This window comes from Oncorhynchus kisutch, linkage group LG22 (assembly GCF_002021735.2).
Source record: "Oncorhynchus kisutch isolate 150728-3 linkage group LG22, Okis_V2, whole genome shotgun sequence".
Classification (NCBI taxonomy): Eukaryota; Metazoa; Chordata; class Actinopteri; order Salmoniformes; family Salmonidae; genus Oncorhynchus; species Oncorhynchus kisutch.
In genome coordinates, this window is record NC_034195.2 from 5,776,108 (window position 1) to 5,803,253 (window position 27,146).

The window sequence follows — 27,146 nt, forward strand, 5'->3', positions numbered from 1 at the left end:
CACATATTTCTATATATATATATATATATAAAATAATTTTTTTATTTTTTTTTTCATGAATTTTAGTAACAACAGATGAAACTAATTTTGGCTAAGGGATCTGTGTAATAAGTTTAGAGTGTGTAATACAATAACATGTAATATTGTTAATCTACACCTTATGTTCTTAACTCTGGGCAACATGGATATCAAAGGAATATTGGCATCCACAGTACTCCACCAATTATACATTTTTCAACTCAAATGTCTTGTATTACCCCAATTAGTTTTTACATAAATGCACTGTTTTAGTTTTAAAACTTCAAATGTTTTTCTCTACCCGCTGACAATATCTGTAGATACGGTTTTCTCTCCAATGTAAAGACTCAGGCCTTTGAAATGTTCCTTCCCAGGTTCTGAGACTTGGCTCGTCCGGCACTGCCGAAGTCATAGTTAAACTCCTTGTATGCTATTTCTTATTTCACTGGAGTTGTCTTCTGACTATGAATGATTAATTTGCTGTCACAAAAGGGGTACTGGCCCCCAAAAAGTTTGAGAACACCTGCTCTAGTATACTGCATGCACAGACCCGCACAGTACTTCACTTTTTCTCATTTCTTAATACTGTAGCTACATATTGCAACGAATTTGGGAGGATAGCCCTGATCTGGACTGGAAGCTGGGTCCATCGACTGGGTCCACCAATTCAATACCTTACCTGTTATGCCAAAATCTCTTGTCCAGGTTGCTAGGTGTTGGATTAAGGTTTTTACAATATTGCCATATGATATTCATAGTATACAATGTATAATATGATACATATATATATATATATATATATACACACAATACCTAAATCAAAGATAACTTGGACACATTACTGAACAGAAACAGACGATTTCAGATTTTATTTGATAGTCACATCCAAATCCCTTATTAGAATGTCACACACTGAATAAACATTATCACATGTATCTATGTTCTTCGTGCTGAAACACTCATTCAACACACACACACACTTTATACTCACGTGCATGGGCACACACCCATACGTTCTCTCTTGTGTGTTTGTTTGTGTCTGTGTGTGTGTGTGTGTGTGTGTGGGGGGGGGGGTCTGTGTCTGTGTGTCTGTGTGTGACCTCCCTCTGCACTGAGACACCCATAAACCATTCAACCATTCATCAAATGTTGACATCACTTCCGACGTGTGAGAGTATTGTGTTGAGTGAGTTTGTTGAACGTGTGTGAGTCGGGTGGGAGGGAAGCTTGAGTATGAACCCCTGCTTCCCAAACGTTAAACATGATTCGACCCAAAAGGATCCTCGTCAACTTAACATATCCTCTAACTCCTCCTCCTCTATCCTTGTGCCATCACAGCTTGTTATGCTACTGGTGTCAATTCATTTTGAAGTGCTTCAGTACCAATTCAACCCCTCATAATTCCCTTCCTGCACACAGGGAGAGTTGGGGTCGTGAATAAGATGATTGGAAAACAAAGGCCCTGTTTATTCATTAATCAGAATGCTTGATATCTGATATCAAAGGCGTCGTTTGAGAGAATTCACAGTGAGAAATAAACAGACAAACGTGTATGAGCGTATGGATTGTAGGGTCACATGGATTGTTGGACGTTAGCTTGTTCTTATAGTGCTACAGTTGCATCGATGGCATTTTCACCAGATGGTTCTGAAGCGTAGAGATAAAAAAAAGAGAGCAAACGTCCTATCTTTGCCATTGATAACTTCTGTGACAGCGTGGGCATCGCCATTGAGGACTATCCCCATTTCTGAAGTTGTCCATTTTCTCTTCTTCATGCTAAAACAGGCTTTGTGGCAAGTGCGCCCTCTACTCGTCTCTGTGTTCGGGAATTATTTGGTGCCGAAAATAGCCCAAAGGTCCAGGATGAGAGCACAATACTATGCCAGAGTTGGAGGTACTCTGTTCGACGTTCCGAAACAGACAAACATTGCTCTGTCTCTTTTCTTCACATATAGGAGTTGTTCCCTATTTGGTCATAAGGTCCAACACTAGAAAAAAAGCTAATTATTAAAAATAAGCTAAGGGGGGAAAAAATGTGCTTGACTTCAGAGTATCCAGCTGCAATCCTAAACACTTTTTTTTGACTTTGTTCTTGACTTTCAGTGTCACTCTAGTGCCTTGGGGAGGGTTGTTTCGTTCCCACTCCATTCAGATGGGACTCTCCAAATAAATAATACTATCCATCTTTATTGACCCGTCCAACATCTCTTTGAGTCACACCTCCCACCCTAGTCAGAGTATAATACATGAGGGACCAAATATTCTCTCTACCACCCAATCAAAAGACTCCAATGGCTGAACACAGCCATAAACTAATTAACCTTTCAAACGATTCTGACACAAGATGAACCTCCCCCATATTCCCCTGTCTCAGTGGTTCTCAACCTTTTTTTTGTCAACTGTACCCCTTAGACTCCGATTCCCTTTTTTGATGCACTTTTCTCTCTATGCGTATTCTGACCTTGAACTTAAGCATGAGACCCCTTCTGGGTAGAGATCTACAGATAAGCCATATTCTGACGTTGACTTAATTCCCTCAGCTTTAAGCGAGAGGAAAGCATGAATAAGGTAGAGTGCTGGTTCCAAGCATGTACTTCTTTTTTTTTCTCGATAGAAATAACAGCATTCTCCATGCAAGGTAATTTATAAATGGATAAGAGCTATTGGTAAGAGCTAGGTAAATAAGCAATCCATTTGGAGAAGGGAATTGTAAATACACTGCAATTGTTTTAGATGTTTTTTCCTTGTGATCTCTGAAAATCCCCCCAAATAAGGTGCTATCTAGAACCTAAAAGGGTTCTTTGGCTGTCCCCATACGAGAACATTTTTGGTTCCAGGTAGAACCCTTGGACACCCAAGTTATAGGGTTCTGTATGGCTGAACCTGCAGATGTTGATGTATGCACTTTAGAATTGTTTAATTATATGCCCAGGCTTTTCTGTTTCATACAAAAATATGTATCATGTTAAATATAAGCCGCTCTCGGGGGCCACGGTCAGTAATACCCACATACAATACCCACGTTTACAACTGTCACCTTAGTGTTAGTTCTCTTTCACGTCCGTGTAAGCTGTTCCTGAGGGTAGTGGCGGATTTAGGTATAGGCGACATGGGCAGCCCGGGGCGCCCGCATAAAAATTCAGAATGGTGACATTTGCGCGATCGGTTTTCTATCGCTCATTTGCACGTCACGTCATTGATATCATGTCACGGTGGGTTCGCCCAGGGAGCCATACAAGCTAGAACCTTCCATTGCCCGAGTGTCGCTAGCATTAGTCTAACATTGTGCAATCATTTCGGACATGTAGCCTATTTGAATCATTATGGAACTCAGACCACACTTAGCAGGTTAAACGGTTCATAACGACTGGACCGTTGTCATACAGTTCGATGATTAGTAAGGCTTATGGTAGATTTATAGTACTATTGGTCAACCCCTATTGTACATTTTTTCATGGATTGAACTTGAATATGACAACTTTCCGGATGAAACAAACCAATATATTTCTTTGCGCTTAAGGAAACCACGTCTGCAAACCCCATTACCCACCTTCATAAGGTAAGTCTGAGTACCAACTACTGAGAAGTGCATAGGAAAGGCGTGCATAAGAAAGGCATTGTTTATTACGGCGAAATCAGGTCCATAATGCTCTGCACAAAGTATCCTCTCAATTATACATATTCGAGTCTTCCCAAGTACCCCCTGTGGATAGGCCAGGTACCCCCAGGGTTGCTGGTACCCCAGGTTGAGAACCACTGCCCAAATATCCCCCACAAAGGCACAGAGTGACACTCAGAGATCAACATTGTCAGTCGGACTATCAAAATCATGTCTAATGTGCTTTGGTGTTTATATGTGTGTATATATACACATGATGGGAATCAGGGGTGGAAATGAGGGAATTCAATCATTTTGACATGTAAAAATTAGCTACAGGTGGGTGAATTCAAGGATTATTTCATTGGTGGGTTCCCAAAATAACTTTTCCCCATTTCCACCCGTGGTGGGAACTTTATCTCTTTAGGTCAGGCAAAATGGCATTGAATATCAATGTTTCTTTACAAGAGCGGTCCATTTGGTTCTCTTTTAGTGTGTCCCTTCAGTCCTGCTTAGAGAAGCTCCCGCCATGATCGACTGTTGGTTGCTTTAGACCGTCTCCTGATGGACCTCTTATGTAGTCGGTTGCTGGGGGTGGCACCAGCTGAGGGAGAGAGAGGCGCATGTTGATGACATCCTTAAAACATTGCTGAATAACCATCAAAACTGAGCCTGGCGGTCCGGAGAACTGCCGGGTTTCTCTTCTACCTGATAATTAATTGCACCCACCTCTAAATCAGCCCTTGATTAGAAGGGAAAGAATGAAAATCAGCAGTGGAACTTGCTGCGAGACACTCAAATCTCGCCTAACTTTAATGAGCTTTTGAATCTGATTTGATGGGAGTGGACGAGACACGATGAATTAAACAAGGAAGGTTAGACTCACGTCCTATACACTCCACTTGTGGCTCCTCCCACCGCCCGTCGGGAAGGCAGCGTGCAACAGGCGGGTGGCGCCGTGTGAAGCCTGCATCACACTGGTAGAGGACGATAGAGTTGACGGGGTAGCGGTCTCTTCTGCTGCCCATCAGCCTGGCATTGTCCACCTCAGGAGGGGAGTGGCACACGACTGGGAAGGAAGGGGAAACCAGAGGAATTGGCGAAGGAAATGATCTGTCTGTTTGTTTCCAGCGATGTCGATAAAGTCAGAGTTTGAATGACACATTGACTCTTCGTTGTGCTCTACAAATAGCGAGCTGGACCAACAACAATAATGTTTTTTGGGGGTACCAATTTGTTTTAAGACTCACAGTTTCATCTCACTTCAATTAACACCTGATTAACCCTTATTTGTGCATAGTCACCCCCGGACATCCCTATTTTTCAAAAAGCAGGCCGAATGTCTTTTTGGCTCAGTCACTGACAGCTGACCCATTTAATGTTCTGTGCCCCCTGACCCTCAACCACTTAACCCCGGCTCCTTACCAGGTTCACTCTTGCAGGTGAAGGGCAGGTGGTAGTTGCAGGGAACATCGTTCCACTGGCCGTTCTCATGCCAGATCATCACTACACAGTCCTCTCCAGAGTTAAAGTAGTTATCCGGCTGGTTGGGCCTCCAGTTCTCAAATTCCTGCATGTGAGGACGTCAACACAGGACCATTTGATTAGAAAGGAGGATAAAATGGAGTGAAGAAGTCAAATGGTAATTTAATATTAATATCAATAATAATAGTGTTATTCATATTGCGTACGCAACTAAAAGTAAAGTCAAATCTAATTTTAAAAAAGCAAAGTACAGTAAAGTAAAGTAGGGGACCAGAGTAGGGGATACCTGAACTGGTCGAGAGAAAAAACAACTCACCAATGGACTCCCATCTGTCCAGCGGAACTTATTCTGCACGTCCTTGTCATTGAGTCCAATCCACTGATAGTCCTGAGCGTTAGCTGTATGGAAAATAGAACATTGAGCTGTCATGTACAGTGTGTATCAGATATGATCTATGTTTGTGCAAAACATGTATTACACACACGTGTGCATGCACACACACACACACGCACACACACACACACACACACACACACACACACACACACACACACACACACACACACACACACACACACACACACACACACACACACACACTTCACAACTAAGACAATAAAGAGTACTTACAAACACAAGCTTGCAAACACACACACACACACACACACATTTGCACACATCCTATCTATACTCACAGTTGACAAACTCCTGCTCCTGTTGGGAGGTGATGCTGACCAGGTGGGAGTTGAGCTCTTGGCAGCGCTGCTCGGCGTCGGGCCAGGTGTCTCTCTCTAGAAAGTGCATGTAGCAGCTCCCCATGAACTCCACCCAGCCTTCGGCACAGCCCTGCAGTGCTGCACACAAACCGATAGATAGACACATTAACACATTACTGTAGAATGTTGGCTATTCATTTCATTTATACAACCCTCCCCCTCCCCTGTAACCACAGGCGACGCTACCATAAGGCTAGCTGTAACCATAGGCGGCGCTACCATAAAGCTAGCTGTAACCATAGGCGACGCTTCCATAAGGCTAGCTGTAACCATAGGCGGCGCTACCATAAGGCTAGCTGTAACCATAGGCGGCGCTACCATAAGGCTAGCTGTAACCACAGGCGGCGCTACCATAAGGCTAGCTGTAACCATAGGCGGCGCTACCATAAGGCTAGCTGTAACCACAGGCGGCGCTACCATAAGGCTAGCTGTAACCATAGGCGGCGCTACCATAAGGCTAGCTGTAACCACAGGCGGCGCTACCATAAGGCTAGCTGTAACCATAGGCGGCGCTACCATAAGGCTAGCTGTAACCATAGGCGACGCTTCCATAAGGCTAGCTGTAACCATAGGCGGCGCTACCATTGTGTTTTGTCTGAAGTTTTGAGGGAGCGTGCAATTTGCATGCTGACTGCAGGAATGTCCACCAGAGCTGTTACCAAATAATTGAATGTTAATTTCTCTCTTGCAACTGAGGAGTATTTCTGTTTGTAATAAAGTCCCTTTGTGTGGAAAAACTAAGTCTGATTGGCTGGGCCTGGCTCTCAAGTGGGTGGGCCTATACCCGTTGGCCTACCCATGGCTGTGCCCCTGCCCAGTCATGTGAAATCCATAGATTGGGGCCTAATTAATTTATTTCAATTGACCGATTGCCTTATATGAACTGTAACTCAGTAAAATCGTTGAAATGTTTGCATGTTGCTTTGACTGATTCGTTAATGTTATGCTACTCAAATATACAGAAATAACATACATTTTTCTAAACTATTCCAATCTGTTACTTGCACTTGGTTGTTCCTGAAATGGTTGTTCCAGTTTAGATGTTTAGGGTAATCTTATTTTTTCCCAACCCTGGCAGTCATTCTGAATGCAGGTTGCAGGCTATTTTTTTTTTTACTCTAAATGTCAGATTTCGTCACTCTGGCTGGATGCCAATACGAATTATGCATCACTTTGCAAGCCAGCATAACATGACTTGCAGGACTCATGTGGACTGTAAACTATGAGTTTCAGGCCACTGTATTTAGTTAAAACTTGGCCCTCAAAATAAGGCCTTATGAAATATGTATTGTCTTGAATAATAACATTTGAATGACAACAAATTCACTTAGTTTCTCAGTTGGGCAAGCCTGTAACAAAATGAATGCAACAATCATATCTCTCGTCACTAGCAAACACAGTCATGGGTGGTACTGGTAACTCAAATTGAATCGAAAGGTACCCTGGGAAATGTGCAAATAAGGCTTAAAATCCTACAGCAGGGCTATTCAATTCCATTCCTGGAGGGGCCAAAACATTTCTGGTTTTGGATTTTTATATGGTTTTTCAAAGAACCACACCATGTATGGTTCTTCAGAGACCCTAAAATGGTTCCCCTATGGTATCAACAGGGTAGCCTAGTGGTTAGAGCATTGGTCTAGTAACCGGAAGGTTGCAAGTTCAAACCCCTGAGCTGACAAGGTACAAATCTGTCGTTCTGCCCCTGAACAGGCAGTTAACCCACTGTTCCTAGGCCGTCAATGAAAATAAGAGTTTGTTCTTAACTGACTTGCCTAGTAAAATAATAAAATAACATTGCCTTTGTTTTTAAAATTGTAGATGATCGTTGAGTTGCGAATGTCAGTGAAAGGTCCAGACAGCCATATCACAATATTTCAAAATATAATCAGGATATAGTTTGAGACTCACGCACCGCCTATGCCTGTAACGGTATGCATTGCAGGACAGGGCAACTTTCATTTGCATGTAAACACAAAAATAACAACAGATTGATAACAGAGACACCGGGAATGTTGAGTGAAATGTCTATGATAGATATGCCGGCTTGTAATCACGTGAATACATCTTGTAACACATAGTGTTGTCACTGACACTAGCACTAGCACTATGTGCTGCAGTCCTCTCCAGTGAATCCATGTGGGCATTGGCACAAAGCAATGCTATCCTGCACAGAACAGGTGCCTCTGCCACACTGATTAGGCTCACAAAGGTCACGAGTAGCTAGAAAGAGGCAGGGTCAGAATATAATGGGTTGATTAGACAATATGCTTACTAGGGGGCATTGTTCATTAGCTGTTAGCATGTGGTGGATGAAGCAAAGAAAACAACGGCTGATCGTAGATACTATAACAAATGGCCTGTTGAACACTTCTATGATCAAATGATCAAATAAGCTTTTTACCGTCAACTACAGCAGGCTCCTCCACCACAACAGGGGTCACCATTGAGACGGCGGTTGCTGTTGTTGGGCTAGAGAAGAATGCAGATGGTGCCGTGACATTGATTGTCTCCATGGACCCTTCCAGTCCTTCTTGCTCCTGCCCTTTCTGCTCATGGCCCTCCAGCTCCTGGCCTTCCTCCACCAGGTCCAGGTCATCCCCTCTTCCCGTGTTTCCCAGATAGGTGATATGCTCTGGGTAAGTCATGGTAGACCCAGGGGGCAGCACCACGCCTTCTGCGACCGTTGACTCCCCCAGGGAAAGCCCACTGGCTGAGGTGCTCCCTTCATGCTGGCTACTGCCGTCACCACTGACCTCTACGTAGCCCCGACCCTGCTCCGGACGCCGCTGTGTTGTCACCTCCATCATCCCGTCTTCAGTCAGGAAGATGACCTCATGGCCTGAGTGGGATCCGTCACCACTGGATGGGAATCCAGAGCCGCTGTGAAAACCGGAAGGATAACCGGAGGGGAAACCGCTTGGAAAACCGGAGGCGAAGGGCTGGTAGCCAGAGACCTCCTGCTCTCCCGAGGGATTCTCGGTCAGGTCAATGAGACCTGAAAGCTCAAAAGATATGTCGGGAAGTCCGGAGCCAGAAGTGCTGGTCACATCCCCGCTGAAGAAGCCACCCGATCCGGACACTCCACTGGAGCCACTGACATCCACACCTCCTTGTCCAAACTCCTGTCCGGTGGGCTGCTGCTTGGAGATGTCCACCATCTCTCCGTCCACCATGATGATGACAGAGTCCCCGCTACCGCTCAGGTCCCCAGATACCCCACTGCCACTACCGGAGTGGGGAAGGACACCAGACGGTAGCCCACCGCTGAACTCTCCCACCCCCACCCCGGAGCCGCTATTCCCAGACCCGGTGTAAGTGACAGTGGTGCTCCCCTCTACTGCCTCCTGTAGACCTCCAGAGCTAGAGCCCTGTCCTGACAAGATGTGCCCACTGCCCTCGAATGTGACTTGGAAGCCAGACCCGGAGCCCTCGCCACTGGCCCCACCAGATGTATCTCCGCTACCAGGGGTTCCACTGCCACTACCACTGGTAGAATGCTCAGCTAAGCCTGAACCGGACACATCCACAGATACAGGTGGTACGATGGGGCTCACTGAAAAACCACAGAGAGAGAACAAAGGTAAAAGAACATGTAGTATTAATTCACTTTGACTAGAAAACAGCTTGTGCATTTAGATTTTAACAGAGGTAAACATGCTAGTATGTAATTCTCTTTCAAACTACTGTAACGTTTGGCATGGTCGGCAGGATAAATGTACAGGAAATACTAGCAGTGATACAGAAATACTCGTTGACCACTTAATATAGAGATATGTTACCAGGAGTCAATTGGTCCGTTCTGGTTGTCATGTTGATCATTTCCTCCTCGACAACTACAGTAACGTTGAGTCTGGTTTCAGTGTGAATAATCGTAGGTTCAGCTACAAAATAAAGAAAACCAACACAATATCATTTTCATGCTTTTAACAGTGGCTGTATTTGGGGTTAAACAGTTTGAGATTTAACAGCCACCCTATTGATGACTCTGAACATATCCAAACTCATACATACCTCTGAAGCAGTATGCGTCGTATCTGGAGTGCTGGTCAGGGTGTCCCGTCTGGTTGGGGAAGGCGTAGATGGTGTGTACCCCAGCCTTGCCTCCTCCACAGTGGGGCCTGGGGTTGTGGATGGGGTAGCGGATGCTCCGGTCCTGCAGCCAGCCTGGACGGCACTTGTCAAAGCCCTGTCTCCAGGCGGCATAGAGCTGCCCTGTGGTGGCTAGCGTGGTGTTGAGCTTCTGACAGTAGGCCACGGCCTCCTCGTAGGAGAAGCTGTCATAGTCGCTGGTGTAGAACAGCTCCCCTGAGAGATGAGGGAGAAGAGAGAGCAGGTGGTTTTACTAGGGCGACCACATGTCGGGACTGTCCTGTGTGGGACAGTCCCGCATTTTGTGCCGCATGCTGTCTCCAAAATATCAATGCAGCCTATGCTGTCCTGTGAATGTCATGCAGATTCATCAAGTTTGGGTCACCGCATTTGGGTATTTTAAATGTAGAAGAAGAAGAAGAAATCTCTCAACATCTGAAGCTAAGCTCTGAAGAAGAAGAAGATGAAGAAGAAGAATAGGGTCCATGCACCATGTCACTGACCCTTGAGGCGGTCCACATAGCAGTAGACATCGTATCGCTCGGTAGCGGGTCTCAGGCCGTAGGACCTCACCCCTGGGAGATGCTCCAGATTCCCTGAGCACTTATCTCTGGGAGACAGGATGGGGTACCTGACCACAGGAGAGAGCAAACTGTCACTATGCAGGTCAGGGTTAAGGTCACGGTTGACGGTTAATGAAGAAGTTCTACTAGGGTCCTCTTTAGGAAAAGAGACTAGAAAGTAAAATGTAGTTTTTCCGTTATTTCAATCAGAGAATTTCTGCAATCACGAGGAAATATGCAGGGAAGGGATTTCTGTAAAACCAGAATTGTGCAAACCTACTGAGAAGGCTACTGGACTACTGAAATGGAACCTATCTATCTCACCTGACGCTCTGGTCCCTGAGCCAGCCTGCATCACAGTGGTGGAGCCCTGCCTCATAGGCTGCCTGGAGCTGCTGAGAGCTGGCGATGACCGCACCCACACTCTGACAGGCCAACTGGGCCTCCACGAAGGACAGGGCATAGCGACTGGAGCCAGCACGGTAGTGGAACACTACACCTATATTGAGGGATGGAAGGAGGGAGGGAGGAGTAGGGAGAGAGGGAGGTAGAGAGAAAGAAGGGAGATAGGGGAGGGAAGAGACAAACGGAACCAAACACAGAATTTGTGTTATTACGCTTGAAAATGAAAATGGCAAAATCTAAACAATTTCCACCCTGACGTTGACCAGCAAAATCTGCTAACCTGTAGGAGACATGGCAGTGTCATTTTCACGAGGGAACTCGGAGGCCACATTAGGTTTAGCTGTCACCCTGCTGATGATCTCTTCCCCCACGACCGGGGGGACCTTGGCATACGTGTCATTCACACTGGGGAGGATGGGTAAAGGCAGTTCCATGCTGGTGGTGTCCAGGGGGGCTTGGGTCAGAACCTCCCCTTGTGCCTCAGCCTCAGGGGCGGTGGTACGCCCCAGGTAAACCATGGGGCCAGCTGTGATGGTGGCCACCTCTGGGAACGGGGTCGTCTTGACTTCGCCGTCTTCTTCTGTGAAATAGACCATTGGCAGCACGAAAAGTTAAAGTCACACTCTGTGTTACTGGAAATCACTCTGGCTATAAGACACCCAAATGAAATTCACAATTACATCTTCAACACTTTCTTTTACACTTACCTTGGTAGCAGATAGCGTCGTAGCGGGAGTCTGGGTAGGGGTAGCCTGTCTGGTTAGGGAACAGGTACACGGTCCTCACTCCAAGTAGTCCTCCACCGCACTGTGGCCTGGCAATGTTGATAGGGTAGCGGACGCTTCTATCTGCCAGCCAGCCCGCGTTGCACACGTCCATGCCAGCCTTCCAGGCCAGGTGCAGCTGCCCTGTGGTGGCCAGCTTGGCCCCTAGTTTGGCACACTGGTCCATTGCCTGGTAAAAGGTGAACTTCTCCACGGACATGGAGTAGAACACTCTGCCTGGGGATGATGTAGAGGGGAAAGCAAAGAGTGAGAAACAGGGGCAGGCAGGCAAACTGACAAACAGGAAGTTATCTGTCATGATTTCTGCTTCTTACTTCTCAAGCTAATATAATATATTAGGCTAGCTAGTTGGGTAGCTTTGTATGGCAAGTATATCAGCAATCAACATTAAGTTGATGCCCAGCTAACGATTCCAGGGAGAGAGAACATTTTTGCAATGTTACCTGTAATGTTCCCCTAATGTTTGAGTGTCCAGTTTTCCGTTAGTCATGGAAACATTATATCTATTCTAGCAAAAACCTTCTGAGAACCTTTTTAGCGTGTTTTGGTGTCTGGGTATATAATGTCAAACAGAATATACCCAGAGTGTGGTTACCATGTTCTCAGAACATACCATATTCATCTTCTAGACAAGTTTTATGGGACGTTGCGAGAACATTCAGTTTCCAGTTTTCTGAGGGTTAATGGAATATGACATTAACGCCCCTCCAAACATGCACAGAACATGGTTGCCAGGTCTCAGAATATACGATATTAATGTTCTAGACACGTTCTAGACACCCCAAAAATGCCTCCCCCCAAGAAAAATGGTTTCATTAAATGTCACGCCTTGTTACTGTTGCCAAGACAATCAGGGCTCTGATTGAATATTCAAGTTAAAACACTGTATTTGACATATGCACTCTGTGTGAGTATTCCTAAGCTTGTCAACATATGAAGAGCTATGAATTGATCAGTGGCTCAACAATCAGGGCTCATCAATCAAGGCCTTGAGTGGATGGGCAACAGTAATAAGGTGTGATGGGTAATGAACTATTTTTGGGGGGGGGGGTTTCTTTGGGACCATCAGGTGACGGCTTGACAACTGATACACAGAAATGTTCCCATGAAACGTGTCTAGAACATTAATATCTTATGTTCTGAGAACTCGGTAACCATTTTCTTTGTATTGTTTGGGGGAACATTCGTTGAAAATTCTTCTAACCCTCAGAAAACTGGACACATTAATGTTCTTGCAATGTTCCCATGAAACATGTCTAGAACATTATTATCTTAAGTTCTGAGAACATTGTAAGCATGTTCTGGGTAAGTTCTATTTCACCTGAAAGGAAGGGTCTTTTGGAAACATTCTTCACACATCACGTGTACATTCTCTAAAGTTGTGGGAACGTTTGTTGCTGGCTGGGTGTAGCTCATTTTATGCTTTGCATAATACTTTGACTTCAAATGATCATGCCCCTATTTATATGCTATAAATCATTTAACTTAGATGCCTATCTATGTGCAACACAAAACAGCTTGCATAATGACCATAATAACTATGACAAACTATCAAATTTGTTGTTGAGTACCTGACATCTTCTGTGCGAAGCAGTACACGTCATAGGTCTCGTTGACCTCTCTCACGCCGTAGGTTCGCACGCCCGGGAACTCATCCTTGTCTCCAAAGCAACCCTCACGAGGCTCATGGATGGGGTACCTTGAGTAGATCACGTGACATGGCAAAGAAAAAAATGTGTATACACATGACACATAAATTAGTCTGAAATTATATATATTTTAAAAATCCCAAACGGTTATAACGTTGCTTCATTCCAAACCATGGTTTAGAACCCCCGTACTCAACTGGCAGACTGCAGTCCGGAATCGGACTAACTGGAACCGGATCAACACGGGGATAGTAGAATTGCAGTAAATGAGCTTCAAAACAGAAAAAAATGCCCCATGCAAAATGTGTAGAATTGCAGGAAATTAGCTTTAAAACTGCCAAATGTTGTCTCCGCCAACAAAAGGGGTGTGAACAGTTTGGGGTCGCATGGGTTGCGAGGTGGGGGTTTGTTACTACGCTAAAAAATGACAATATCCATCCGGACTTTTGCCACCTAGGAAATTTGTGTGACCGGACCTTCCCAAATAGTACTTGAGTATCCCTCGTCTAGAACAACATTTCACATCCCCACAAAACCCTTCAGGTTAGTTCATTTCTACAGTATATCCACATGAAAACATCAAAGATGGCTAACCTAAAATAAGTATGAAAGACAATAGTGCACACTGGCTTACCTAAAACAGTCAAGACAGATAACGGTTCACAGTTTAGTATGTCAGAATTACCTGACTGTTTGGTCAGATAGCCAACCGGCGTCACATTGGTGGAAGCCATCGTCAAAAGCAGCCTGTAGCTGGGCTGGGGTGGCGATGGTGGCACTGTTCTGGATACAGGCAGCCTTGGCTCTCTCAAAGTTCAGAGTGTAGCGTGTAGAGATGGCTCGGTAGTGGAACACAATACCTGGAGAGGAGAGAACAATTTACCCCCACTGTATTATTACTGATTACCATACAATTTCAGAGGGTAGGCTAGTGTATATATGAGGAAGAGGTGCTATTGAAGGGAAATTTCACTCCAAAAATATAATATAATGTTCAAAACTAAAAAGTTCTTAATTGGGATAGGGGGCAGCATTTTCACTTTTGGATGAATAGCGTGCCCAGAGTGAACTGCCTCCTACTCTGTTCCAGATGCGAATATATGCATATTATTAGTAGTATTGAATAGAAAACACTCTGAAGTTTCTAAAACTGTTTGAATAATGTCTGTGAGTATAACAGAACTCATATGGCAGGCGAAACCTGAGAAAAATCCAACCAGGAAGTGGGACATCTGAGGTTTGTAGTTTTTCAAAGCTTGGCCTACCGAATACACAATGAGATATGGATGTAGTAGCACTTCTTAGTGCTTCCACTAGATGTCAACCGTCTTTAGAAACTGGTTTGAGGATTCTACTATAAAGGAGGGGCTCATGAGACCTCTTTGAGTCAGTGGTCTGACAGTTACTTCTCGTTCCAGTGCTTTTCTGAAGACAAAGGAATTCTCCGGTTGGAACATTATTGATGTTTTATGTTAAAAACATCCTAAAGATTGATTCCATGCATCGTTTGACATGTTTCTAAAGGACTGTAATGGAACTTTTAGATTTTTTGTCTGGATGAAGTGCCTGCGCCTCATGAAGATGGATTACTGGGCTGAACACGCTAACAACAAGTGGCTATTTGGACATAAATTATGGAACTTTATGGAACAAATCAGTCATTTATTGTCGAACTGGGATTCCTGGGAGTGCCTTCTGAAGAAGATCATCAAAGGTATGTGAATATTTATGGTGTTGTTTCTAACTTTGTTGATTCCAAAATGGCGGATATTCCTCTGGCTTTTATCGTTTCTGAGCTTCGTTCTCAGATTCTGAGAAATCTGACACAGCGGTTGCATTAAGGAGAAGTCTATCTTTAATTCTGTGAATAACACTTGTATCTTTTATCAATGTTTATTATGAGTATTTCTGCAAAATCACCGAATGTTTTGGAATCAAAACATTACTGCACGTAAGGCGCCAATGTAAACTGAGATTTTTGGATATAAATATGCACATTATCGAACAAAACATACATGTATTGTGTAACATGATGTCCTATGAGTGTCATCTGATAAAAATCATTAAAGGTTAGTGATTAATTTTATCTATATCTCTGCTTTTTGTGACTCCTATCTTTGGCTGGAAAAATGGCTATGTTTTTTCAACTTGGCTGTGACCTAACATAATCATATGTTGTGCTTTAGCTGTAAAGCATTTTTTAAATTGGACACGATGGGTAGATTAACAAGATGTTTATCTTTCATTTGCAGTATTGGACTTGTTAACGTGTGAAAGTTACATATTTCTAAAATATATTTTAGAATTTCGCGCGCTGCCTTTTCAGCGGAATGTTGTCGAGGGGTTCCGCTGCGCTAGAAAGGTTCATATCAGATGAAACCATGTCCCATGTCACTGGATTCAGCTATATTCCTCAATCTCGAATAATAACCAAATAATTGACTGATTTTATTTGGCACTTTCCTTTGTCGAACTTTGATTTTGGAGTGAGATGTCCATGTTAATCTTAATGTGTGTGAGAACCTCCAACACAATGTAGAGTACATTTGGACTAGAATAAAAGACAATCTAACGATATTTTATGTCAAATAAATCTTGTTCTGGATAGGGTCTAGTTTCCTGAATTTCCGCCTGACTGACGTGCCCAAAGTAAACTGCCTGTTACTCAGGCCCAGAAGCCAGGATATGCATATAATTGGTAGCATTAGATAGAAAACACTTTGAAGTTTCTAAACTTGTTAAAATGATGTCTGAGACTATAACAGAATTGATATGGCAGGCGACAATCCGAAGAAAAACCAACTGGAAATCTTTTAGGTCCCAGGCTCTTATAATGGAAAGCTATTGTTCCTATGTAATTCCGTCTCCCAGATTGCAAATCCTATAGCTTCCACTAGATGTCAACAGTCTTTAGTCAAGGTTTCAGGCTTGTTTTTTGAAAAACAAGCAAGAATTTTGAGTTTTGGTGAGGAAACCACCGGAACAATATCACTCTTTCGGCGTGCGAGGGAGAGGGCGTGCGCTTACTAATTTTGCTTTCCTATTGAACATACTACTTTCCGTATGAAATGTTATAGTTTATTTACATTTTAGAGTACCTGAGGATCGATTAGAAACATTGTTTGACATGTTTTGAAGAAGTTTAGTGGTAGCTTTTTGGACTCCTTTGTCTGCATGTTGAACGAGTGGATTACTGAAATCGATGGCACCAACTAAACAGACTTTTTGGGTATAAAGAAGGATTTTATCTAAGAAAACGACCATTCATGTTGTAGCTGGGACCCTTGGGATTGCAAACAGAGGAAGATCTTCAAAAGTAAGTGACTTATTTAATTGCTATTTGTGATTTTATGAAGCCTGTGCTGGTTGAAAAATATGTTGATGTGGGGCGCCATCCTCAGACAATCGCATGGTATGCTTTCTCCGTAAAGCCTATTGTAAATCAGACAACGCAGTTAGATTAACAAGAATTTAAGCTTTTAAATTATATAAGACACTTCTTTGTTCATGAATGTTTAATATTACGATTATTTATTTGAATTGCGTGCCCTCAAATTTCACCGGATGTTGTCGGCTGGTGTCCCCCTAGCGGGACGCTTGTCCCTAATAGCTTGAGATCATACCAACAAAATGCATTGAGAGCCTGTAGTTACACTCCAAGTCATACCTTGAACCTGGATGTCCACCGAGTCATGGTTTTCCTCGATGCCGTGCATGACCTCACAGCGATAGGTGCCTGAGTCCTTGGAGCGCAGCTCCGTGATCTCCATGGTGATGTCGGTGGGCACCAGCGGGTAGTTGGCCATGGTGACCCGGTCTAGGTACTCCGTCTCCACGTGAACTTTGCCCTCCGACGCCCTCAGGATGAGGATGGCCTTTCCCTTGGTGATGTATGTCCACTTGATGCGGTGGGACAGGGGGTCGACAGTGGGTGTGCCCGGGTGGTTGATTGGATTATCGTGGAAGTAGCAGGGCACCACCACCTTGGTGCCCATCAGAGGGCGCAGTGGCACGTCCATGGGGATGCTGACACTCAAGGTACTGTAGAGATCTTGGGAGGATAGCATGAGATTTATTTTTACGTTATATTAGTAGATCATGTAGGGAAGATGTTGCCCTACAGTAAAGTGGATTAAATTCATGTCACCTGTCTGCATTATTCCAAACCCTATCCTAAGAGACTATAAAACACTTTTGCTTTTGTATTTGGTTTCAGCAGTGGGATACACATACAGTATATAACAGAGGCCCTGTTTGAATAGCTAGAACTGCGTTCTTCCCTATTTCAACGCAATCCATCCTTCCCTATGTCCTTCCTTAATGTTGATTGGAGGAGTGGAAAGCTTGCATACACCTATTCATGTTGGATCAGTGATTACTTCAAGGAAAGGAGGAAGGAACAATGCTTTTTCCATAGTATTTGAATGGGGCCCGTGAACAATAGTGATGCAATATAACACATACCGCTAGGGTCTTCAAATGATATTGTTGAGGTGATGAAGGGCAGAGACACACACAGTAGGAGCAAGGTGATCATGGTTTACCTGTAATGGAAGAAAAAAACTGTCAGTGAAAAAAATGGCTGTCTTGTCAGATTTGGTGAGGTACTGTCATTTAGCCTGGTCAACCAGACTGAGCTCTCGTTTTGGTTGACCAGGCTGACTGTAAACGACACAAAGGCCTCACATTTTTTTTATGGGTTCCAATGGTGTGTAAAAAGCCTCATTAGACCACAAACGGTTGCTGTTCTCTGTTTAGCCAGGTGGTAGAAGCACATGGTTGTACTCGTTTATATCCACTAGATGATTGTGATTGGGACCGAACTTTACTTTACGGTGACCTTGCAGTGATTTCCCTCTTACCTGATTCTATTTTACATTTAAGCTTCAACAGAATATACATTCCCACATGTATTTTGTGTCCTGTGCCGGGTTGACATTCGCCAGGCAACATCTGTTTAAATGATTCCAACTTGTCTGGTGTGAAAGGTTTTTTACCAGATAGTTTATTTACATGTATTCTTCAGTACAACACAGCTACTTTTCTCCTTAGTGGCACTGTATTCACACAGGCTAACTGCTACTATATATCAGCATGGGCTGGTTGTACTGTGCATTACCAGTGGAAACATAATGTCAAAAATCACTTCCCCCATTCTCAAATACCACTCACATGTTCATTAATGAATAAAACCCCTCTGTCCCTGGCACAGGATATGTTCTCAGATGTATACAGCATGGGAAGTCTTTATACAGTAGCTTATAGGAAAAGGGAAAAACATGATTCAATATGTGTTTTTTTTTTACAGGAAGAAATGAAATACTCAGTCAGGGCAGTTTTCCAGCGGTTCTCAGATACTGGCCCTTTCAGTGTATAGTAGTCTATCTGCCTCCAGTCACTTCCTCTCTGGCTAGTGTGTGTGTGTGTGTGTGTGTGTGTGTGTGTGTGTGTGTGTGTGTGTGTGTGTGTGTGTGTGTGTGTGTGTGTGTGTGTGTGTGTGTGTGTGTGTGTGTGTGTGTGTGTGAGAGAATAAAAGCTGCCTTGATGGTGGATAAAAGCATGGGTATTCCACATGGGCAGGGATGTTACTGGTCACTTCAGCTTGGATGCCTGGTGGCCTAATGGGTCACTGGGTGTGATCCTGCTCTTCTATGTCCAGGGGTTAAATAAGGTAGAGGACAACCTTCCCCAAAATGTGAGGGATGAGAGTGGAAACTATAGACATATTAACTCCTGAGCTCCTGAGTCTGTTATGCCATTTAGCTTAGGATTGTACCCATACTTTCTCATCTCCTTCAGCACACGACACAAAACAATCATCTTGATCAGTTTGGGTGACAGAAAGGGCAAGTCAAAGGCTGTAGATATCAGATAGGCATTTCGAGGTTATGGAACGACTGTGTGCTGTAGCTCACAGTAGGCAGAGATGGCGTCAAGACCAGAACTCTCAAGGCCCAGATCCATACATGCATTCGAGTATGGTAAAAACCTAAAGTGTTACCAATGGTTGCGAAGTGTTACCAATAGTTGGCAAGTGTTACCAATGGTTTCCTAGTCTTGAATAGCTCTTGGAGAGAGTGAGCCACTGTGACCCAGGTTTATTTCTTCTCTGCTTTCCACCACAGCCTTACAGTACCTTAATCGGGTTACATTTTGAGGGGGCCCGTGCAGTCCAGCAACCCTTTGATAGATTACAAACTAGACTCATTCCAACATCCAGACACAGATGGACTCTACCCTACAAGGAGATTACATCATATCTGTCCTTCTTCATCTCAGTCCTGGGTTGAGTTCATTAGGCATCAAACGAAAGAACACGGACTGAAATATGGAGGGACTACCGGGACTTGTCCAATCATCAATCATTTTAATGATAATTAATTTCTCTGCAATGTTTAAGAAATATTACCTGCCCTAATGAACACTACCCTGAGGTAAATTAAAGACTACAGAGGGAGGCCAGAGGAATTCAGAGGCTAGCAAAAGTCATTCCACCCAAGTGTATCACAAGAAGGATTGACTCTGCTCACACACAGTCATGTACACACAAACATAAATCCACACTGGGGTCACATCATAGAAAGGTTCACTCCCTCACGCACTCTCTCTCACACACACACACAAACAGAGGCTTGGGTAACACGCCTAGACAAGTTCACACACGTGTATGAGAGCACGCCTGCATTCTCTAAGTTTCACAATCTCAGGAAATACAGCTCCAACATTCTGTAAGTTCCACACACTCAGGAAATACAGCTCCAACATTCTCTAAGTTCCACACACTCAGGAAATACAGCTCCAACATTCTCTAAGTTCCACACACTCAGGAAATACAGCTCCAACATTCTCTAAGTTCCACACACTCAGGAAATACAGCTCCAACATTCTCTAAGTTCCACACACTCAGGAAATACAGCTCCAACATTCTCTAAGTTCCACACACTCAGGAAATACAGCTCCAACATTCTCTAAGTTCCACACACTCAGGAAATACAGCTCCAACATTCTCTAAGTTCCACACACTCAGGAAATACAGCTCCAACATTCTCTAAGTTCCACACACTCAGGAAATACAGCTCCAACATTCTCTAAGTTCCACACACTCAGGAAATACAGCTCCAACATTCTCTAAGTTCCACACACTCAGGAAATACAGCTCCAAAATTTGCTGTCAGAGATCTAACTGGGTGGATCAGCTCAGTTATATTTGGGAGGAAACACTAAATGGCACATGCACATGAAATTTCAGATCACCTCACAACTGTAGAACCTCCAGCTAAATAATAAAATTAGCTATATTCTTCATAACTCCTCTTAGGATTCAATCTGTATTGCATAAGTATGGCAGGTAAATCCATTTGAATTCAATCACTTTTTGATAGCATCACTTTTCATTTAAACAAAACATTCCATACAGTACGTGTTTGCCCATTGAAGAAGTATTCAGAAAGGGACTTGGAACTGAATGCCAAAACATTTAGGAGATGGAGGTGCTCAAAGTTGAGCACACCCCACCATACCATGAGACATCATGCCTTCATTACTGGAAAAGGTTGAGTTTGATATCGTTAAAAAGCATACAGAGCTGTCAAACTATTTCATAATTTCTTAAAAAAAAAAAAACTTTTATGTAAATGATCTAAAAACCTGTAAACTCAGATTTTTTTTTCATATTTGCATACTGTATATTGTAACTTAGACCCTACTTTACATCAGCTGAGGTTGTGTTGTTTCCGCCATCGGTTGAGATGCCACATTCTCTTGAATGCAGGGTTGGTGTCCTTTCAATGATAGAAATATAACTAATAGAATGGACCTACAGTGCCTTGCGAAAGTATTCGGCCCCCTTGAACTTTGCGGCCTTTTGCCACATTTCAGGCTTCAAACATAAAGATATAAAACTGTATTTTTTTGTGAAGAATCAACAACAAGTGGGACACAATCATGAAGTGGAACGACATTTATTGGATATTTCAAACTTTTTTAACAAATCAAAAACGGAAAAATTGGGTGTGCAAAATTATTCAGCCCCTTTACTTTCAGTGCAGCAAACTCTCTCCAGAAGTTCAGTGAGGATCTCTGAATGATCCAATGTTGACCTAAATGACTAATGATGAAAAATACAATCCACCTGTGTGTAATCAAGTCTCCGTATAAATGCACCTGCACTGTGATAGTCTCTAGAAGGAGAAGGGCTTTGTCTGCCTGATAAAGACGGACTTTATGAAGTGTTCGAATAATCCAATGATTTGATCCCAGCATTCCAACTGAGCTAGATGTAGTTCTAAACGTTGCTTTGAATGCATGTATCACACAACTAGTAGCTCAGGCAACGTTGACCATAACGCTAAGTTCACAAAAGGGAGGCCTTTCAAGAATGGATTTGATGAAAATCCCTCCCTGAAGAACTAGCTGCTCCCTAACACAGTTGCCATATATAAACACACAGCATGGCCAACCAAAACCGTATCCCTGGGTTTACTGTAGCATACTACTATGTATCTCTACAGGTAGCCAATAAATCCACATGCTCTTTCAAGGCATGAATTAAAACCTTGCCATCCTCCAACCTTCACGATCTACACTCCCATTGTAAGCCAGCCAAGTCTGGAGTGGCAGCCGTATAGGTCTTCTACCCCTTCTACAGTATGTTCATTCAGCCAGTGTGGTATGTTCCATTCCCCATTGAGGTGGAGGCCAATAAGGCCCTGGTCTGTTCCTGCCGTGGTGGAGCCCTGTGAGTTTGGATGAATGCAGGGCCCTGGGAGGGTGTTGGAAGCCAAGATAAACACAGGTCTGTGGGGGCTGTATTCCTGAGGAGGCCCTTAAACCCGCCTGGGTCTCTGGAGACCACAGGCACCATAACAGAGTGGACATTGACAACAGAGGCCCTCAGAGGGGTAAGGGAGCAGGGGGCTGGGGAACATTCCCATTGCCCATCATAGACCTGTATATAAAATATTGTTGAAACAATTGATTTTCAGGACAAACTCTTGAAATGAATGATCAAGGAACACAAAACATGTATGTGAAAATTCTAAGTTATTATATTTCATCACTTTTTCCAAATTCAAAATGGGTAAAATACAACATTTCCCAGAATGCCTTAGTTTAACCCTGAAGTTTACCCTGAGGCCTTCAAAAAGAAGCCAAACAAATTAATATATAGATCTATAAATATATTTGGCTATTCTAAGCACTAAGGTTAAAAGAGTATATGAACATTTTTTCCAGAGAAAGTGATATATTCTTTGGTATCTGGAAGTGTGACCTATCAGAATCAATGAAACCTCATGTTCTATGACTGAGTAGAATTCTTTAAATTGTACTCAATTAAATTCGACTTCCTCCCGCTCAAACTCAAATTCAATTGGAATTTCAACTCATGAGTTGGACACACACACCCAATGCAGATACTGTATGTAAGTGGATGTGTACAGTACATAGGTGTGTATGTACTGTATACACACAGATGGGCACATAGGTATATACATGCATTTGCAAATACACACATGCACTCGTGCATGAGCAAACACACACATGCACATGCGTGTTATACACAAGCCCACACTAAACATTATATAGTAGCATATATTTTCTGACTTCATGGTTAGGAACAATTGATCATTCATGCCGTGTCTTTAAAAAAGCATTACTTTTACGAATGTGTATTTATGGTGGGGATAAAGAGACTGTCCATAGTTGTCCTGATCTTTCCCTTTCTGTAGAAATTCTCATAACCAAACTACTGTATTCTAAACTGTTATCAAATCAATCAAATGTTCTATGTCACCAGAGCCGAATACCTTCCAGTGAAACGCTTACTTACAAGCCCTTAACCAGCAATGCAGTTTTAAGAAAAATAAGTGGTAAGTCAAAAATAGATAAGTCAAAAATCTAAAATAAAAGTAACAAATAACTAAAGAGCAGCAGTAAAATAACAGTAGAGAGGCTAGATACAGGGGGTACCGGTACAGTCAATGTGTGGGAGCTCCGGTTAGTCGAGGTAATTGAGGTAATATGTACATGTAGGTAGAGTTAAAGTGACTATGCATAGGTAATAAACAGAGAGTAGCAGCAGCGTAAAAGAGGGGGGCAATGCAAATAGTCTAGATAGCCATTTGATTAGCTGTTCAGGAGTCTTATGGCTTGGGGGTAGAAGCTGTTAAGAAGCTTTTTGGACCTAGACTTGGTGCGCCGGTACCGCTTGCCGTGCAGTAGCAGAGAGAACAGTTTATGACTAGGGTGGCGGGAACCTTTTTTTTTACGGCCTTCCTCTGACTGGTATAGAGGTCCTGGATGACAGGAGGTTTGGCCCCAGTGATGTACTGGGCCGTACGCACTACCCTCTGTAGAGCCTTACGGTCAAATGCCGAGCAGTTGCCATACCAGGCAGTGATGCAACCAGGATGTTCTCGATGGTGCAGCTGTAGAACTTTTTGAGGATCTGAGGACCCATGCCAAATCTTTTCAGTCTCCTGAGGGGGAAAAGGCTTTGTTGTGCCTTCTTTATGACTATCTTGGTATGTTTGGACCATGAAAGTTTGTTGGTGATGTGGACACCAAGGAACTTGAAGCTCGTAACCTACTCCACTACAGACCCGTCGATGAGAATGTGGGCGTGCTCGGTCCTTCTTTTCCTGTAGTCCACAATCATCTCGTTTGTCTTGATCACGTTGAGGGAGAGGTTGTTATCCTAGCACCACACGGCCTGGTCTCTGACCTCCTCCCTATAGGCTGTCTCGTCGATGATCAGGCCTACCACTGTTGTGTCATCGGAAAATTGATGATGGTGTTGGAGTCATGCCTGGCCATGCAGTCATGAGTGAACAGGGAGTACAGGAGGGGACTGAGCACACACCCCTGAGGGGCCCCCGTGTTGAGGATCAGTGTGGCGTATGTGTTGTTACCTACCCTTACCACCTGGGGGAGTTTCCCCATCAGGAAGTCCAGGATCCAGTTGCAGAGAGAGGTGTTTAGTCCCAGGTCCTTAGCTTAGTGATGAGTTTTGTGGGCACTATGGTGTTGAATGTTGAGCTATAGTCAATGAACAGCATTTTCACATAGGTGTTCCTTTTATCCAGGTGGGAAAGGGAAGTGTGGAGTGCAATAGAGATTGCATCATCTGTGGATCTGTTGGGGTGGTATGTAAATTGGAGTGGGTCTAGGGTTTCTGGGATGATGGTGTTGAGGTGAGCCATGACCAGCCTTTCAAAGCACTTCATGGCTACAGACGTGAGTGCTACTATGGGGCTGTACATTCTAAATCTGCTAAAACTACGGCACAGTGCATTCTAAATCTGTTCAAACTACGGCACAGTGCATTCTAAATCTGTTCAAACTACGGCACAGTGCATTCTAAATCTGTTCAAACTACGGCACAGTGCATTCTAAATCTGCTCAAACTACGGCACAGTGCATTCTAAATCTGTTCAAACTACGGCACAGTGCATTCTAAATCTGTTCAAACTACGGCACAGTGCATTCTAAATCTGCTCAAACTACGGCACAGTGCATTCTAAATCTGTTCAAACTACGGCACAGTGCATTCTAAATCTGTTCAAACTACGGCACAGTGCATTCTAAATCTGCTCAAACTACGGCACAGTGCATTCTAAATCTGCTCAAACTACGGCACTGTGCATTCTAAATCTGCTCAAACTACGGCACAGTGCATTCTAAATCTGTTCAAACTACGGCACAGTGCATTCTAAATCTGTTCAAACTACGGCACAGTGCATTCTAAATCTGCTCAAACTACGGCACAGTGCATTCTAAATCTGCTCAAACTACGGCACAGTGCATTCTAAATCTGCTCAAACTACGGCACAGTGCATTCTAAATCTGTTCAAACTACGGCACAGTGCATTCTAAATCTGCTCAAACTACGGCACAGTGCATTCTAAATCTGTTCAAACTACGGCACAGTGCATTCTAAATCTGTTCAAACTACGGCACAGTGCATTCTAAATCTGTTCAAACTACGGCACAGTGCATTCTAAATCTGCTCAAACTACGGCACAGTGCATTCTAAATCTGCTCAAACTACGGCACAGTGCATTCTAAATCTGCTCAAACTACGGCACAGTGCATTCTAAATCTGCTCAAACTACGGCACAGTGCATTCTAAATCTGCTCAAACTACGGCACAGTGCATTCTAAATCTGTTCAAACTACAGCACAGTGCATTCTAAATCTGTTCAAACTACGGCACAGTGCATTCTAAATCTGTTCAAACTACGGCACAGTGCATTCTAAATCTGTTCAAACTACAGCACAGTGCATTCTAAATCTGTTCAAACTACGGCACAGTGCATTCTAAATCTGTTCAAACTACGGCACAGTGCATTCTAAGACTTCCAACAGCTGAATACTGTAACAGCCTTAGCTGATACATGCAATACATGCTGAAAACTGCAACTAACAATTCAGTTCAACCTATACATTTTCAATAAAAGCAAAAAATATTCTAATCAGACAGACATCTTTGGGACACATCCTCTCAAAGAAAGATCCAAATCCTTCGTTGAATGTATAGTATTACTCGAACAAATCAAAATTTGGCTGCCTTCTGCCTCTGTCAGAAATGGTTAGGAAAGGGAGATCAGCCGTTCAGTTACCCTCTAACCCAGGGGTGGGCAATTCCAGTCCTCGTGGGCCTGATTGGTGTCACAGTTTTGCCCCAGCCCCAGCTAACACACCTGACTCCAATAATCACCTAATCATGATCTTCAGTTTAGAATGCAATTTAATTAATCAGCTGTGTTTGATAGGGATGGAGAAAGAGTGTGACACCAATCAGGCCCCCGAGGACTGGAATAGCCCACCCCTCTTCTATCCCCAACTGGTATAGTAGCCAGGAAACACACTGGCCAGTGGCATCATGCTCATGCTCACTGCCCCTGAACAAGGCAGTTAACACACTGTTCCTAGGCCGTCATTGAAAATAAGAATTTGTTCTTAACTGACTTGCCTAGTTAAACGAAGGTCAAATAAATCACAACATGTGCCCCCTCAGTTTTATCCATGTATACACTGAAAGAATACAGAAGATATTGTTTATTTTGTTAATAATTAATCCAAAGAAGTCACGTTTCACCAATGACACTGACTATGTGAGTGACAGCAGGGACAATCAAGTCAGCACAACAAAGCACGTTAAGCATAAGGAAAAAAACAACATAGCATGTAAACAGAAATTCACTGCAGTTCCATGTTAAGAAATAGATTGAGCTGCAGGAAAACTTCTGAATTCTGATAAGCCATGTACACGTTTCTATTACACAGCTTATCAGCTTTAAAAAAACGATTTGCATGTTGTTGTTTTTTACTCTCTAAAAGCTTTAAAACATGAAAACAAAATGCCTTTATCTATATTTTCTAGGTGTTACTGAGGTCAAGGTACATTTTATTCGGTCCAGCACGCTCATCCCCTCTTACTAGAAGCACTGGATGCTGCCCGATGATACTGAAAACAAAACTTTACCTTGCCACTGTCCTCCAAGCCAAGGATAAACGTCAAGTTATCAAGAGGCCAAATTGTGCCTCTTGAAAAGGATATGTTTTAGCGCAGTATTCTTGTCCCTAACTAGATTGTATAACGCACCCCTGTAGTAACCTACCGTTTATTGCGTCGTGACTCTAACCTGTGAGCCAAATCCTTATGTGTTCTGACGGTGTGCTGCTCCCAGATGTGCTGGGAGTTAGAGGAAGCTTTATTCAAACGGAGTACCAAGTTTAGGAGAGAGAGAGAGAGAGAGAGAGAGAGAGAGAGAGA

The 27,146-nt window shown here is 43.4% G+C and overlaps 1 protein-coding gene across 1 annotated transcript; it reads right to left on the reverse strand.

Moving 5' to 3' along the window:
* Nucleotides 1–860: 860 nt before the first annotated feature.
* LOC109866854 (aggrecan core protein-like) lies at nt 861–27,083 on the reverse strand. Its single transcript, XM_031802152.1, has 17 exons — nt 26,992–27,083; nt 17,834–17,913; nt 17,037–17,420; nt 14,055–14,229; nt 13,292–13,419; nt 11,643–11,936; nt 11,216–11,515; nt 10,855–11,029; nt 10,471–10,598; nt 9,890–10,183; nt 9,658–9,759; nt 8,280–9,431; nt 5,798–5,956; nt 5,418–5,500; nt 5,042–5,186; nt 4,503–4,685; nt 861–4,220 (listed from the first exon to the last, which is right to left on the reverse strand). The coding sequence occupies exons 2-17, from the start codon at nt 17,904–17,906 to the stop codon at nt 4,129–4,131; spliced, it is 3,867 nt and encodes a 1,288-aa protein (XP_031658012.1). The 5' UTR covers nt 17,907–17,913; nt 26,992–27,083; the 3' UTR covers nt 861–4,128.
* Nucleotides 27,084–27,146: the final 63 nt, after the last annotated feature.